The sequence below is a fragment of the Euwallacea similis genome, chromosome 11, assembly GCF_039881205.1.
Source record: "Euwallacea similis isolate ESF13 chromosome 11, ESF131.1, whole genome shotgun sequence".
Classification (NCBI taxonomy): Eukaryota; Metazoa; Arthropoda; class Insecta; order Coleoptera; family Curculionidae; genus Euwallacea; species Euwallacea similis.
In genome coordinates, this window is record NC_089619.1 from 15,908 (window position 1) to 33,449 (window position 17,542).

The 17,542-nt window shown below is 34.1% G+C and overlaps 1 protein-coding gene across 1 annotated transcript; it reads right to left on the bottom strand.

Moving 5' to 3' along the window:
* Positions 1 to 11,283: 11,283 nt before the first annotated feature.
* On the bottom strand, positions 11,284 to 12,609 carry LOC136412295 (tigger transposable element-derived protein 1-like). Its single transcript, XM_066395324.1, has 4 exons — positions 12,405 to 12,609; positions 12,112 to 12,311; positions 12,053 to 12,060; positions 11,284 to 11,923 (listed from the first exon to the last, which is right to left on the bottom strand). The coding sequence occupies exons 1-4, from the start codon at positions 12,607 to 12,609 to the stop codon at positions 11,284 to 11,286; spliced, it is 1,053 nt and encodes a 350-aa protein (XP_066251421.1).
* Between the last annotated feature and the right edge of the window lie 4,933 nt (positions 12,610 to 17,542).

Genomic DNA, 17,542 nt, shown 5'->3' on the forward strand with positions numbered 1-17,542 from the left:
TGTCCAAAATTCAGCTCCTAACATTTGCATTTTTGAAGTTGTAAATGTCGGTTTTTTTAAATGGGACACCCTATAACTTTAAGCAGTATCAAGTAGAAAATGTAATTCTCTATCGAACTGTATTAGGGTTACCTATACCTATTCCAAACTATTTTCGAAATAATTAAGTTAATGTGAATCTAATAGTAGATATTCATTCTGGTACATTTTTATTCTTCGCGTAGTTGGCCGTGGAAAAGAAATAATGACAGATATTAGGAAGAATACAGAAACGCTGATATTCTCAATTTTGATTCAAAGTTTCACTTTAATTTTGCTACTAACAGCCACCGAAAAACAAAAACGTACAATAACTGTTATTATTAACAAATAACTGTCATTATTTCTTTTCCACGGCCAACTACGCGAAGAATAAAAATGTACCAGAATGAATATCTACTATTAGATTCACATTAACTTAATTATTTCGAAAATAGTTTGGAATAGGTATAGGTAACCCTAATACAGTTCGATAGAGAATTACATTTTCTACTTGATACTGCTTAAAGTTATAGGGTGTCCCATTTAAAAAAACCGACATTTACAACTTCAAAAATGCAAATGTTAGGAGCTGAATTTTGGACACCTTGTATATAATACTGAGCCATATAAATAGTGAAAGTGTGAACCTAAGACTATGTATTGACATTCAGCAAAATATGGAGAATATGTCTATAATAACTGCGGAGATATGCAATTTTAAAATTGGCCATTACAGAGGCACATTTTTAATTCAAGGTCAAATATCTCAAAAACGGTAAGAACTACGTATAGGACATTATACAGAGAATGTACCTAAAATATTATGAAGAAGCTAAAAATAAAATAATATACTGGGGGTTCCATTTGAAATAAGCAAGTTACAGCTATTTCCGGTTAAACCGGAAATGACAGCAAGTTGAAACTATTTTAAAAAAAAAGTATATATCGAATTTAACATAACTTAAAATTTTCAAATTCGCATCACTTTTAGATCCTAGTAAACTTCTAATGAACGGGTTGAGTGAATAACCCTGTATAGTCGTCAAAGTTTTGCCTATACTGAAAAGGTATGGTCAGAAAAGAATTTCGTAATTGGTTGTTCTTGAAATCGATGTTTAATTTCAATTTACTAAGGTCCTTTAGTCCTAAGATACCGTCAAAATGTTCATGAAAAGGATACAGTATGAAATCGATAGGTTCTGAAATACCATAACTCAAAAGGAGTGGAATTGTGGCTTTGCTGGTTGCCTTTTGTGAACCTGCACAAGTGTGAAGAGTGCTTATATATGGTCTGATAGAATCGGGAAAACAAGTTTCAGCTATCGAGGGTCGTAATAAAGATGCATGCGAGCCTGTATCAATGAGTAGCCGAATTTGGGAATTGGGAATTTCAATATATAGTAGTTGATTTGTTTGAAAACTGTTATTATTTATCCATGATTTGTGGAGTTTGAGGCTTGCAAATGAAAATTTTCCAATTCATCGATTAGGGTTTCGTCTAGCATAGGAGATTCTTCAGAAATTTCATCACAATCAACTTCATCTGTATAGATATTAGTATTTTCGAACTCAGATTGAGAGTCCCAAGGACTGACATCTTCTTCGAGATGTGTTAACTCTTGGAAGGTAAAGTTGGGTTTCCTCAAGTAAGTTTGGAAAAATCTTGTTAGAGGTTTTACCTGGCTGGGATTTTTATAAAATGAGGTAGGAAATGGAATAGTACTAACCCCGGACATTAGTTGTGGATATTGTTGGTTAGAGTTATGATTGCGTGTGAAATTTTGATTAGGATGAGATTGTTCACGACTCATAAAATGTTGTGGTTTAAACAACGATTTTTAGTTTTTCAGCATTGGGGTGCGCATGAGTAAACTACTTGGACGATTCAAGAAGGGAGAATTGTTTGGACGATTCGGGAAAAATAGCGATTTTTTTTTTAATTTTGGGAGATTTCCATCATTCGCATAGGAGTTATCAGAAATGGGTTTTGGTTGGTTCTGGCTTTGCAAATAATGATTTTTGAAATGACTTTGACTTGTTAACCTTCGTAATTATTGATTATATCCATTGCCTGATCTAAATTTTGTAGGTTCTGAACAATTAGAAGGGTCCTTAAATCATTAAAAATATTTGCTAGAAGATTTTGAGTGGCGGTTAACTCATTTTGTGACATTAGAATAGTACGAGCTTCGATGTTTGTGACTTCTGTACATATTTTATTGTTAATTTGAATAACCAAGGCTTTGAGTTTCTGGACGTATTCTTGAGTAGATTCGTTTCTCTTTGATAGAAATATTAGTTGTTGCTGAAGCTCTAGTTAAGGAATCGTGGAATTTCTGCCTCAGAACAGATGTTAGGTTCTGCCATGTCACTAAATCTGGGCGAGTTAACAGAAAGTCCTCGGCTGTTTCTACAATTTTGGATTTTATTGCCAATATGACATATTCTTGCTTAGACAGATCTGTATTAAAATAGCGATTATGAAAGGTATTAATTTGGTTGATGAAAGCTTCTAATCGAGAAGGAGTTTCATTAAAGGTTTTTAGTAGGCTTACAGTTGACCTCAAAGCGTCGGCCATATTTCTTTCAGGATTATTACAACTAGGGTTACAACTAGGATTATTACTACTATGATTTTCGTTAAATAGATTAATGATATCACTTGAAAAATCGAGAGTAATATCAGAATACACTTGACTAAGTTCTATGCTTGATTTATTTGAACTATTACTGTCTACTGAAGTAGTGCTCTGTCGGGGATAGGTAATATTTCCTAGTATTGCCTTTTTTAAATTTTCGCATTTAGCATTTCGATTTCTTAACTAATATGTATACAACTATAAGAAAACAAGTCAACTTACAGTAAAGCTTGCTTCCAGTCTCTTTCCTATATCAAACGATATGATGCTGGTAGATAAACTATCCAAGATCGGTTGTCGTCTGTAGCGGACACTAGCACTGCCAAGTTGTCCTACTGGCTTCCGTTTTGATGAAACAAATTGCGGAAAATTTGCCAGGAGTTATAAAGTGCTTTGGTACTGCTGTTCGCTAATCCTTCTGGACTGTTAAAACAGAAGATTCAGTCACTTTTTGGGAATGTCTATCGTAACACGCAATGTTCACTTTTCGACTTTCGAATGGGACTAGTAACCGTTTCCAAAGAATCCTACCGACTGCACCAGTTAAATTTGGGTTTAAGCAAATTTGTTTAAAAAAAACTATTACATAAACTGAAGCGAGAACACTGAAGCAAACTTAATGACTAACTTGCATCTGGGCGATCTAGTATTTATAATTAAAGAAACTGCTGAGCTAGATTCAGCTACAAGATGCGTCATAAAAAAATAACAAGGATCATGGAAGTGCCCATATAACTATAGCCGGATTGCAACGTTGTTTTATGCAGGAAGGCAACGAAAGCAGCCCTGTATCCGCACTAAATACAGGGTGTTTCAGAATTATGGTGACAAATCGATAGAGGTAACAGATTATCAAAAAATAAATATAGTTTACTTAATAAAAGATTGTCTTAAGACCCGTTATTTCTGAGATACAAGGTATTAAAATTCTACTTTTCTTTTATTTTTTTTTTAGTTTATTTTAAAACTACTGGGAATATTGAAATGAAAATCGATGTATATTTGTTTTGTAATTCGATAAATTTGATAGGCATAATTAAAATTTGGTACTTTATAGAGGGTGCTAGTTATATGTGTATCATTACATATTTTTATCCAAAATTGTTTTAAATTTAGATTTATCGGTAAAAGAGTTCAAAATGTATGTATGTTCAATATGAACCTTCCGGAGCTCGCACCTATTTTAGGGATAACTCATTCGCGCGCGGACTCAAAGTCTGCAAACGTAAATTAACCATATTTTAGTTCCTTAGAAAAACATCTAGGGAAAAAATTACAAAAAACATAAATATAGTTTAAATATAATTTGTATTAAAAAAATCATCAGTTTTACAACACTGTTACTAAGAAAATGCTGAGAATAATTCAAGCTAACGTTATAGTATATTAAGTATAATCTAAGTCAGTCTTATTCCTGGCGACAGTCCCCGCATACCATGAGAGAGTGTTTCAAACACATGAATTTTTGACACTGAACACATCGATAGCGAATTGGTCTGTTCTTTTTTCGGTCGCAATATGAACAGCGTCCTCGATGTCCCTCGGGTACTGGCTCGGGTGTGGGTGCTTCTAATCCTAAAATGTCCTTTATTATTATTTGCATAACCCGTGGGATCGATTGAGTCACTCGTTGACGAATATGTTTTTCCACTAATTGAAAAGATAAAGCTCGTAAAAAGTGCCTTCTTTGTAAATTAGTAGAGTTTTTCATTAATAAAATGACATGAATTGATTCCAGTCACATTTAGTAAAGAGTAAAATATGACCATGGGTCATCTTCGTGTATTATGGGCACAATTATAAGCGGCACATAATTTGTCTACACAGTCGACTCCATCCTTAGTCATATTATAGTCCAGCATCACCTCTGATTTCTGAGACGACTCATCTATTTTATCATCATAATGCATACTTGATAAAAGCAAAACGTTTTTATTTCTTTTTGGAATAAAAAATACGAGTGTACAATTTTTCCTAAAGCCGAACACACTTGACAAAATTGGGCGGCCTACTGGACGGGAAAACTCTTGAGGTGTTTCTCTCTTATTTTTGCATGCAGTTCCTAATAGTGTCAACTTAAAATCGGTATAAAGACAATTTAGTAAATCCATATTGGCAAACTAGTTATCGACTGTTATATTACGGCTAGTTGCTTTTATTGATTTACATAATCTTTGCACTACTGCAGTTGGTGAATTACTATATTGAAATAGACCAGTAGGCTACTTGCCTATATAAACCTCCATATCACAAGTATAGAACGTCTTAGAGTCAGCTATAGCAAATATTTTAATCCCACATTTGTTGGGTTTACTAGGAATGTATTGCCTGAACTTACATCGCCCTCGGAATGCCTCCAATTTTTCATCTATGGTAATGAATTCTAACGGTGTATACGCTGTTTTAAAATTTTCGACGACATTTTCGAAAATTTCCCTTATGGCAGCGAGATTGTCCGTTTTGTTCCGTTTATCTCTTGTTGTTAAATCATCGAATCGTAAATGTTGCAAAAGAAATCGGAATCTACGTTCAGACATAGTCAGTATAAACAGTTTCACCCCTGTACCATTTTTGCTCCATAGCTCATCGATGTTTAGACGGATGGATTTCAAAACTCCAGCCAAATATAATAATCCAAAAAATACTTCAATTTCTATTACATCAGTGTCTCTCGCATCCCTTTCTCGGTGGTAATTTACTCTCATTGACTGTATGCGTTTATTTGTATAATATACAATCAAGTTTAAAACGTCATTTAAAAAGAAGTACCTCCAACATTCTATTTTGTTTTTAAATTTTTTGCAGCTCCTGTTATCCCTAGCACATCTTTTATCAGGTTTTCGGCTCTTGTTTTTACTTTTTTGTTTGCCACATGTTTCTCCCACTGTGTTATGCCATCTTTGCCAATGAATGTAGGTACTCTTTCTGTACCAACTTCTTCTGAATTCGAAATTTCTTGTTCCGTGTCACTATTCAAATTCTCGTGTTATAAATTGTCTTCTTCATCATCATATTCAATAACTGTTTCCAAGTTATCTTCTTCCAAACACTTGAGCATAAGCTCTTGCAAATGAGCCTGCTCTTCTTTCCAGGGGCACGTCATGTATAAAATATTGAAACATAAATTAAAATACAACCCAATCAATGCTAAAATTAAAAAATAAAAGATAATACTTACCTCTATTGTTTTAAAAATTAGCAAACAGTAAAACTCTTACGTGGACTCAGAATTCGACTGTAAAATTACTGAATAATTTTAAATAGAAATTAAATTGTTCTTCATTCATTCTTTTAAATTTTTGCACCCTGATTAAACTGTATTTAACAATATTCAAATGATCCGCCAACTAAAGCGGGCACTTGTTCAAAGGGTGTCGGTTCTTTGTCGGCGATGCCGACAATAGATTATAATTGCTACTGCAATTCTAATGTGATACATTGAATATTTCGGCAAATGCCGACAAAGTATATTATAAACATTCGAATATGTTTCCTAGTGCGAACCATGGACGTATCGCAAGGGAAGTTGCCTATATGTGGTTTAACAAACGGATTATGACTAAATACAAAACACCATTTATGTAAAATAATCTAAACCCGCCTTTCAATTAACAACCACTTCAACACTGCTCACTGAGATCGTTGAGACAGATAGGTACTCAAAGGCGTCAGAGAATAACATGGCCGATTCTGAAATTAACTTTCATAAGACACCATGGGGTCATATGTACCCCGGACTTGACACAACTATGAAAGTATTTTATATCAAGCGCTAAAATGTGCTACAATCTCGTGTAAATTTAAGTTAACAGTTATTCAGATACTGCCCGCAGTGTTCGTTGATATTTCAATTAGTTCAACGTTGGAACAAAGTGTGTGTGGGGTTAGCTTGACCCCTAGATGTCTTTGACGTTATTTATTTGTAATTACAATAATCCCTCATTATCCGCGAGAGTTACGTTCTTATCAAAATCGCTGATAACGAAAACTGCGGATAATTGGGCTTGAGATTAGATACAAAAAAAATCAAGTTTCATTCAATTCAAAATAACACAACAATATGTAAATATCATGTGAGTATGCATATATGTTATTTTATTAGTAAAAACATAAATATTGATGCAAACATAAAATTCTTTACACAGAATGACATAAATATACATTACATATGTATATTCGTATACAGGGTATTTCAAATTCGACCCTCCCCATTGGGATCTCGGAAACTAGAGGAGATACGAAAAAGTTTAAATGGGGGCAAAGTTGCGCAATCTAGTGCTTGATCGAATACCGTTTTCGAAATTTTAATTTTCCTATCAAATTTGTAATAAAGTCTTAACATATCTCGTTTTTCTTCACTTCGGAAACTCATTTTCATTGGAAATCTGCACACGCTCTAAATTCGTTTGAGAAGTTCTGTCATATAACGCGAACAAAAGAAAGTCTTTCGATGGAGTCAAGGCCAACTATGTAATATTTCTTTTTATTTAAATATTTCGGCTTTTAAAAAAGTAAATTATAAGAAATTCTATATCAATGAATTCAGAATGAAACGCACTATTTTTTTGTCGAAAAATCCAATATGGGGCCCATAAGAAAAAATAAAGTTAATGATGGTAGCCGAAAGACGAAACGTCGGATCGCAAATTTGAATATGTCATTGTGTAGCTGAGAAAAAGTGACAATGAAAATGTGCTTACGGATTTAACCTTTCTTGTCAAGTAACGCTAAAAAAAAATAAAAATGGATTCTCCAATTTTTAGTTTTTCTCGGATATCTTCGGAAGCACTCGGAAGATTAAAATTTTGAAAACGGTATTCGATCAAGCACTAGATTGCGCAACTTTGCCCCCATTTAAACTTTTTCGTATCTCCTCTAGTTTCCGAGATCCCAATGGTGAGGGTCGAATTTGAAATACCCTGTATGTACGTACATAATACATACAAAAAATATAATTATTATCATGGAGAAAAAACTGAGTTATGCAAGTTTGTTTTCTTTTTTGGTCAAATTCTTTTTTAATTTTTTTGTAAGGTTCCAACAAATTATCCATTCCCCTCTTAAATTTTAGTCCTCTTTCTACACTTGGATCTAACTCGATAACGCGGCTAGTTAGTTGTTCTGCTAATAAAAAGACATCATTAAGTGATTTAATTGAGAAATCTGATTTAGGAATTCCTTTTTCCTCTTGATCTTCAACTCTTGATTCATCAGGTACTGTGATAATGTCTTCTAGTTCTTCCAGAGTTAGCTCTTGTTGATGATCATGACATAAGACCATTTCTTCTATATCGGATTTATTAATATCATCAAAACCTTCGCCTTCTATATTTTGTGCTACGGTTACAATGTCAGCTATCACCCCATTTATATTTAATAACTTGCTGTCAACTACAATTTCTGGCCATAATTTTTTCCAACAGGCATTTATGGTAGACGGCTGAATTTCATCTAAGGACTCCTTGATATTATGAATGCATTTGGCAATATTATAATTTGTCCAGCTTTGGGCTACTGTTAAATGTGACTGATCTTCCATATTCCCTAAGAGATCCCTAAAAGTTCTTCGTTCGCAATAAGCCTTAAATGCTGCGATTACGCCTTGATCAAATGATTGCAAAAGTGAAGTAGTGTTAGGCGGTAAAAACATGACTTCAACATTTGGGTGATCCAATTTTATGGACTGAGGATGTCCTGGAGCATTATCAATTAACAGTAAAATTTTAAAAGGTATGTCTTTAGACTTTAAATAAGCCTACGTTTCCGAAATGAAACACTTTTTGAACCAATCGCTAAATATTTTTACTATAACTCATGCTTTGTTGTTAGCCCTCCAAAATACCGGCAAATTGTTCTTGTCCTTCTTTTAAAGCTCGAGGATTTAACGATCTGTATACAAGTAAGACTTGATCATGTACCCAATAGCATTGGCGGAAAGTAACAGGGTGAATCTGTCTATGACAGATTTAAACCCAGATGTGCTTCTTTCACTTTTTGATATGAATTAATAAACTAATAATAAATAAAATAAACTAATAAAATTCTTGAAGGCATTCTTTTCCAAAATAAACCAGGTTCATTAGCATTAAACATTTGCTCTGGCAGGTATCTCCTTTCTTCTACAAAACGCCTGAACTCGGTGGGCATATTGTTGGCCGCAACGTGGTCAGAGGAAGCTGATTCACCCACAAGCTTCACATTGTCAAGGAAAAAACGTTTTTTATAATTTTCGAACCAGCCTTTTCTCGCGAGAAATGATGGATTATTACTGCTTTCACCTAAAGATTGATTAAAATATTCATAGAGGTGTTTAGCCTTTTCTCGGATGATAAGAGAACTTAGAGGAACGTGTTTTCTTATTTGATCTTCGATCCATATATTTAGTGCCTTTTCGGTTTTCTCTAGCCTAACGTCCCGTGATGTAGCGCAAATTTTAGTGGCCATCACAGCACTTTCTATTATACTACGGTGTATTTTCTGTTCACACTTTTTTATTTCACGAACACTAGACTCATTCATGTTATAACTCCTAGCAACGGATGCTACACTTTCTCCATTTCTTAGTTTGTCAAATATTTCAATCTTTTTTGATAGTGTTAACACATTTCTATTTCTTTTTATACCCTTTTTTAATTGAAACGACATCGATGTAAAACAATAAACTTGTAAATAACGTGAAAAAATTCTTTAACTAATCAAATGTAAAACGCGAACTGATTTAACTAAATTGTCTTAATCTTTTATGGCTATCACTAGCAGGCAGGAACTAACAACGGACGGGGAAGTACCCGAAAACGTCGAAAAGTGATGACACGGTGTTCAAATATTACATCGTTGTAGCGCGGGGTATTTGAAAATATACAATAATGCATTTTTATTTTACACCATTACGCTGCCGCGGATAAACAAAACCGCGGATAACGAGGAATTACTGTACATCAGTTGGTTCAATTTTTTATTATTTTGTTAGGTGAGTAGTTTATTAACTTTTACTGTTTATTATAATTATTACACTCGATTATATTTTAATTCAAAAATTACATTATGGATAAAGATCGGCCATTAACGGAAAAAGAGCTTGAAGAAGAAACGGATAGATTACTTTTAGAAGAAGGTAACGAAGAGGAAAACATTTTTGGCGACGACACGGACGAGGATTCCGACTATTTGGAAGAACAGAAGGGGTCAGAAAGTGAGCAGAGTAATGACAATATCCCAGAAGAACAGTTTTCTGTGAGCCAGTCTGTAGGGCAGGTTGATGGTGACATTGAGGAACAGCCTTCTAGGAGTCGGACTGCAGCACTTAAGGGGAAAAAAACGGTTACAAATGGAGTGCTAAACTACCTGAAAGAAGAGGAAGACGTGCAATACGAAACATTGTGTCTCTTATGCCAGGTCCCAAAGGAGAAGCCTGCAGCGTGAAAACTCCGTTTGAAGCTTGGTCACTCCTATTTGACTAAGATACTCTGAATAAGGTTGTTCTCCATATTAATGAGGAAATTGTAAGAAAAAAAGTGTGTTGAATAAATTACAGTCCTACCACAGTGATACAGATTTGACCGAAATTCGAGCTTTTATTGGACTTCTGTATTTATCTGAAATTAGAAAATCCACAAATTCAAACACCGAAGAATTATGGTTAAATAAATATGGAATGACTCTGTTTAGAGCAACAATGTCAAAAAACAGATTTAAATTTTTGTTACCTTTTCTACGATTCGATGACAAAGAAACCAGAACAGAGCGGCGCGCCAACGATAAACTGGCTCAAGTTAGACAGATATGGGACAAATTTATATCTAACTGCCGAAAATACTATACCCCCCATTCCTAGTGCACATTAGATGAGCAACTGATGGAGTTTAGAGATAGGTGCCCATTTCGAATCTACCTGCTATCCAAACCAGATAAATATGGAATTAAAATTGTCATGATGAACGATTCCAGAATTTGGTACACGGTCAACGCAATCCCGTATGTCGGAAAAGTCGCAACAGAAAATAATCAATTAGTACCTGAATATTATGTTCGAAAACTATCAGAAATTATACATGGAACAAATAGGAATATAACCGTAGATAACTGGTTCACTTCAGTAAATCTGTTCCATAAGATGTTCACTGAATATAATATCACTATGATAAGAACACTTAGAAAAAACAAAAGAGAAATTCCTCCTTTCTTTCTCAACACACAAGAAGTAGGAATATCAAAGTTTGCATTTGATAACAATAAGACCCTTGTTTCTTTTGTTCCCAAAAAAGGTAAAGTTATACTTTTATTACCGACTATGCGTTATTCTGGTAATATCGACAACGAGATGAGGAAGCCTGAAATAATCATGTATTATAATACACCTATCCCTCGATTTACACGGAAGATAGGTTCCGCACAAAATCGTGTAAATTGAAATATTAGATTTTGCTAGGTAAAATCGTGTAAAACGAAAAAAAAAACAAAATGTGTATCTCGGTCGATTCTTTATGTAAAGCAAGAGTAAGACATCTTGGAAAACTTAAAATTATATTTTGTTTATAAAACCAGAAATATATTTAGGTAATATGTACGTACATATAACAAGAAATAAAAAATCAAAAAGATCCTTAGAAAATGAATTATAAGTTTAATTGCTGTCATCACTTTCGAGAACTATCAGTCTTTTCTTCTTGATTGGTGTGATATGACTTTCATCACTTGAGATTTCTTCATGCGATTCTGGTTTAATGGTTGACGAATTAAGGAAGATCTCAGATCGACAAGACTTTGTAGTGAAATCCGTAATTAACAATTGCGTAGGTTTTTTTGCTAAATTTTTATAGACCTCCTCATATTGATTTAAGCACTTACTAAGATCTCGTTGAAATCGGAGAGCTCGTTCCACATTGGTGTCATATTGTAAAAAATGATTACTCAATTTTTTTCCCATTTCAAGTCCTACACTGATAACTCTTGCTGTGAACGCAACTGGTTCAGATTGCTCTTCATCAGAATCATATTTTTCATCATGTTTATTTGTTTCATGAATCATGTTAACTAACTCATCTTCATTTAGTTCTTCATCAGCCATTATTTCTTCAATATCTGCCTCAGCTAAATTCTCAAAACCTTCTCCTCCTATGGTATGAGCCAACTGAATGATCTGAGAACATTCATGTTCTAATGGTGATTTATCATTTTCACTTTCAACAGCATCCGGCCATATTGCTTTCCAGCAAGCATTGATCGTTGATTTTATGATCTGAGTGTCCAATATGTCCAATATGCTTAACACAATTTAAGATTGTAAATTTCTTCCAAGTATCCATAAAAGTAAGAGATTCATCATTTTCCATTTGTTCTAAAATATACCTAAAAGTTTGCTTGATATAAATTGCTTTAAAAGTTGAAATTACCCCCTGATCTAAGGGTTGTAATAAGGAAGTCGTATTCTTTGGTAAAAAACAACTTTTACATTGTCGTGTTGTAAATCTGGAGGATGACCTGGTGCATTATCGATTAATAGAAGAGCTTTAAAAGGCAATCCCTTTTTACTTAAATAACTTTTCACATCTGGGATAAAGAAGTTATGAAACCATGCATTGAATGCTATGGCAGTGACCCATGCTTTCTTACTAGCCATCCAATAAACGGGAAGGTTTTTGATATTTTTTCCTTTAAATGAGCGTGGTGTTTTTGATTTGTTAATAACCAATAGTTTCATCATATAATCCCCTGAAGCATTGCAACAGAAAAGAACCGTTATACGATTTTTCGCTGCTTTATGACCACTAGCTGATTCGTGAGCTTTAGCTAAATAGGTTCTTTCAGGCATTTTCTTCCAGAATAACCCAAACTCGTCAGCATTGAAGACCTGGTAAGGAGTATAAAAGTTGGCGGCAATAATTTCAGCAAATTTTGCGGGATATTGTTGTGCTGCACTCGAATCAGCAGATGCACTTTCACCTTTCATTTTTAGATTATGTATAGAATGTCTTTGTTTAAATCTTTCGAATCAACCATGGCTTGCTGAAAAAGATAACTTCTTTTCATCTGACGAAGTGGACGGTGACTGATTCTGAAGTGCCTGATAAATTTTTAAAGCCTTATTTGTGATAGTATTGGTATCAATTGGGATCCGTTTTTGAGTTTGGTCTTCGATCCATATCACTAATGCTTTTTCCATATTTTCCATTGTGACATTTCTTACATATGAAATTGTACTCATACTGCAGCATGTTCCAGTAACTACACTTTTTCTAATAGAGTCTTCATTTTTTCTTATGGTCCTTATTGTGGCTTCATTCATGAAGTAAAATTTAGCAACATCCGTTACTCTTTCTCTATTACGTAGACGATCTAATATTTTAATTTTGGTTTCTAAAGAAATAACTTTTCTTTTCATTTGATTTTTTCCCAAATCTTTTGGTATTCTAAAACCTTAAAAAATTTACGCCAATTATAAAAATGTTAGAAAAACTATAAATGTTGAAAACTTACCGTTCAAATACGTAAACGCACAATGTAATACATATGCATAAGCTTTGCTGCTAAAATGATTCTGAAGTCGATATGTAATTCATATGAACAAGATAACCTTACTGTAGTGAAATACAGATGTACATAGAACGGGGATTCCCCTAAATGTATATTATATACAATTTTACAACACAGGGAATCCCCTGTTGTTGCCATCAGTGCTACCAAAGGAATGAGGTTTAAAAATGTCTTCAATTATATGTATATGCGTATATGCAACCAAATATACATTTTTACCGGTTTTCTGAAATTCGTTAATTTATAAACCGTGTAAAAGCGAAATCGTGTAAAATAAGTACCGTGTAAATCGAGGGATAGGTGTAGTACTAAAGGAGGGACTGATACTTTTAATAAGCTCTGCCACAGTTATACAACTGCAAGAGCAACTCGGCGGTGGTCAATGAGTTTTTTTGTGGAATGTTGGACCATTGTGGTATAAATTCATCAGTGCCGCTAAATTTAGCTAATAGGGACAATACGATCACTAGAAGACAATTTTTAAATGAACTCTCGTTTCAACTAATAGAGACACTACTTAGGGCTAGATTAGAAATTCCAACACTAAATAAATTGCTTAAGATATACATTAGAGAAATATTAGGTGTTCCCGAAAATGTAGAACCTGCACAACAGGATAGATATTTAGTAAAACGAGTATGTGCCTTTTGCGTGAGATGTGCCTTTTGCCCACGTGAAAGAGATAGGAAGACAAAAATGGTATGTGGTAAATGCAACTTTGCCATTTCCGATATTTATCGAGCCATCATGTGTTGTAACTGTAGTCAATGAATTTTTTTTGGTATACACCATTTAATTTGTTTTTAATATTTAATCAAGGAAATGTTTTATTAAAAGTATTAAGTTTTAATTAATTTAACTAGTTGAGTACTTATTTTATTTACTTCATTTTTTGTCAGAAAAAATAAAGAGGTTTTTCTAATATTCCTATAAAAAGTTCTTAAAAGAAATTGATCTTTCATTTAAAAATATAAGGAATTTACTGTTTTCTGTTAGTTTAAGATCTTATTTAATACCTATTTTTTTCTTAAATATTTTTTTTAAGCTCGAAATGCTCTAAATGCTCTAAAAACTTATGGAGTCTGTCTAACCCCATGGTGTCTTTCATGTTGGTAAAATTAACGGTGTCGAATGAAGGTTAATGAAGAAAGAGTATGCTTGCGAAGTGAGAATCCGCGCGCGAGCGCCGGAAGATTAAAGAACAGTCAATTCTGCATAAAAAAGTAACTCTTAGTAAAATACCCTAAAATTAACTGTTGTCCGGAAAAATTACAATTATTGTCATATCGAATTTAAACGCTATTTTAAAGAAAGTGTGAAGTTTATCATTGCTTTTAATACTATCTAATTACAATGAAATAAACACTAATACAGTAGACACTTGATACCGTGAACAAAATAAAACAACGCACGTTCACGTTAGCGATTTATTTATGTAATCGGGGGTTAATCTAAATAGAGTGGAAAACAGATTATTGGATGACAAAAAAGTCTGAAATTTTAGTTTGCTTCTTAGGATTTGTAATTTTTTGCACAAGGGCTGTTTCTCTTAGTCTTTTTAAAACTATGAGGTCTGTGAAGTCCACACCACTATATTCTGCCCACTGGATTGCAGTATTTAATGCAGTTATAGCGCTGTCTAGTGACACTTTACTTGACATTTCTTGAAAATTCTTGACTACATGAACTTCACATTCTTCTTGGCCGTTTTCACATTCTTTGTCAGCATCATTCCATTTCAATACATCAGTTTCCTTGAATGTGGCCTACAAATATACATAAATTATACATATGTAATAACAGATTTAAATTTTAAAGATAAATCCCTTACTTGTGGTACTAGTGTATTTAGAAGATCACAGGATTTGGAGATTAAGCCTGCCTTATCATCGTCCCATCGACGTTTTAAAACAGAAAGAGGTAATTCATCATCGTCATCCTCGGACATTTCAGTGTTCTCTAAAATATTTCTTCAACATTTTGCAATAATTTGTGAATCGAGTCGATTCCATGCAGCCGTTAAGTTGACAACAGTTTCCTTAATAGTCAAGTTTTTCAATGTATCAATGTATGTTTGAATTACTTGCTATAACATCAGCAAGAAGGCTATTCCTGTAATATAATTTTGTAAGCCTAATAACATTTTGATCCATAGGTTGGATAAGCGGCGTAACGTTAGATGGAAGAAACATTGTTACTATCTGTCCATCTTCGCTCTTTAATTCTTCTTCGTTTGAATGAGATGGAGCGTTATCTAGCAGAAGTAAGGCTTTTATCGGGAGCCTTTTATTTGACAAAAAACGTGTAACCTGTAAAGGAATACGTAAATTTATGCTACGATTTCAAGAAAAATACACAACAAAATTTACCTGAGGTACAAAGGAATGATGGAACCATTTTTTAAAAATGTGTGCAGTCATCCACGCTGTCTTGGGGTGTTCATAATCAAGAGGGCAAGTAACGTTTTTAAATGACCTTGGATTGGCAGCCTTACCGATAACTAATGGTTTTACTTTATGTCTTCCAGTAGTATTTGTGCAAACGAGTAATATTATTCATTGTTTTTCAGTCTTTCGTCCCGACGCTGTTTTTTCTGCAGATAAAACAAATGTTTTGTCCGGTAGAAGTTTCCAGTATAAGCCCGTTTCGTCAGCGTTATAAAGTTGATCTAATGTAATTCCAAGTTTCTGGATTTTATTTTTAACTGCTTTTTGAAAGGGTCAATAAGTTCCGGTTGGGAAGAAAGTTTTTCCCCGGAAATTTTTAAAAACCGAATTCCAAATCTTTTTTTAAACTTCTGTAGCCATCCCTCACTAGCCGTAAATTCCTTATCAGTTTCTTTTATTTCAGAATGTATGGATTTGGCTTTTTGCTTTATCATTTCTCCGCTTACAACAAAATTTTTATTTCGTTGATTTAGAAACCATTTGTATAGCTATTTTTCCATTTGTGGTAATTCAGACCCTTTAAGTGTTTTTCTTTTACTTGATCCAACATAAGTATCTGTTATTACTCTTAAAATGGTTTCTTTTCTTTGCTTTATTTTGCAAATCGTAAATTTAGCTATATTGTATTTTCTGGATAAATTTGAAACACTTGCACCTTTACTTAGCTCCTGAATTACAAGAGATTTTTCATGGAGAGTTAAACACTTTGGTTTTTTCAGCGACATTACATATAACAACACGTATTTACTAAACCTTTCGACAACCGTTCAAAAGCAACAGGCAAATGTTGCAATGCAAAAAATGAAACAATAGGGGATCGTCAGTAAACTACAAAGTAAAACTGGGGAAATACCGGACACGACGGTAGGGCAACCCCGTATTGAGCACGACTGCCAGGGAATCCCCAGAAGTAGTTCCCCCGGTAACGGAAATCATTTGTCCACGTTATACGATGGTTAATGTGATAGAAAGATGATTCACGTTATCCGGAGGTTTAGGTTATCCGATGTTCACAGTATCGAGTATTTACTGTATTACAATAAATGTTCAAACTGATGACAGCGTTAGTCAATACATAAATTGCACCGTCGTAACAAGTTTTGTTGTACCCTTTGGAAAATTCCTAGGGTATTCCGAATCACATCAAAAGCATTTAACATTCTTTCAGTTAATTCTTCAACATTTATTACTGGTGTCGTATACACTAAACCCTTCACATGACCCCAAAGAAAATAATCCAGGGGTGTCAAATCGGGGGAACGATGAGGCCATGCCACTGGACCGAACCTATCTATCCAGTGCCTGCCATAAACCTCATTAAGATGATCTCTTACTGCTCTGGAAGAATGAACTGGAGCACCATCCTGCTAATACCACATTTTGCTACGTAGTACTAGTGGCATATCCTCCATAAGCTCTGGTAAATTATCACATAAAATTTGCAAATATCTGTTTGAATTTAAATGATGTGATAGTACAATAGGACCTGTTAGGACTCGCGACGTATTACTATATCATGGATTATGGTTATGTTATTTATTAGTTTAAATGTTCAAAATGAGTTTAAGAAACTGATGTTATGCCTATGGACAACCCCAGCCATTGGGTAATACTGTTGGAATTCCCAGCGCTTAACACCCGTCTTCGGTTGAGGGAAGTTATTTTATGATTGGGATTTCCAGCACTATTCTTTGTCGGACTAACATTGCGAATTTAAATTAAAGGTACCGCCAAACGAATACAATGGCTGAGCTCCAATAAAAGCCCAGCGATCGTGCCTCTAAGTGCTACGCTTTAACGCGACAAGGTAGCCTAGAAGCCGCTAATGGGGCCTTATCGGGGGTACGTCTATGGGTGTTACACCTCCGTATCAGTACTTAAGGAGGGTGCGAAACTGAAGAA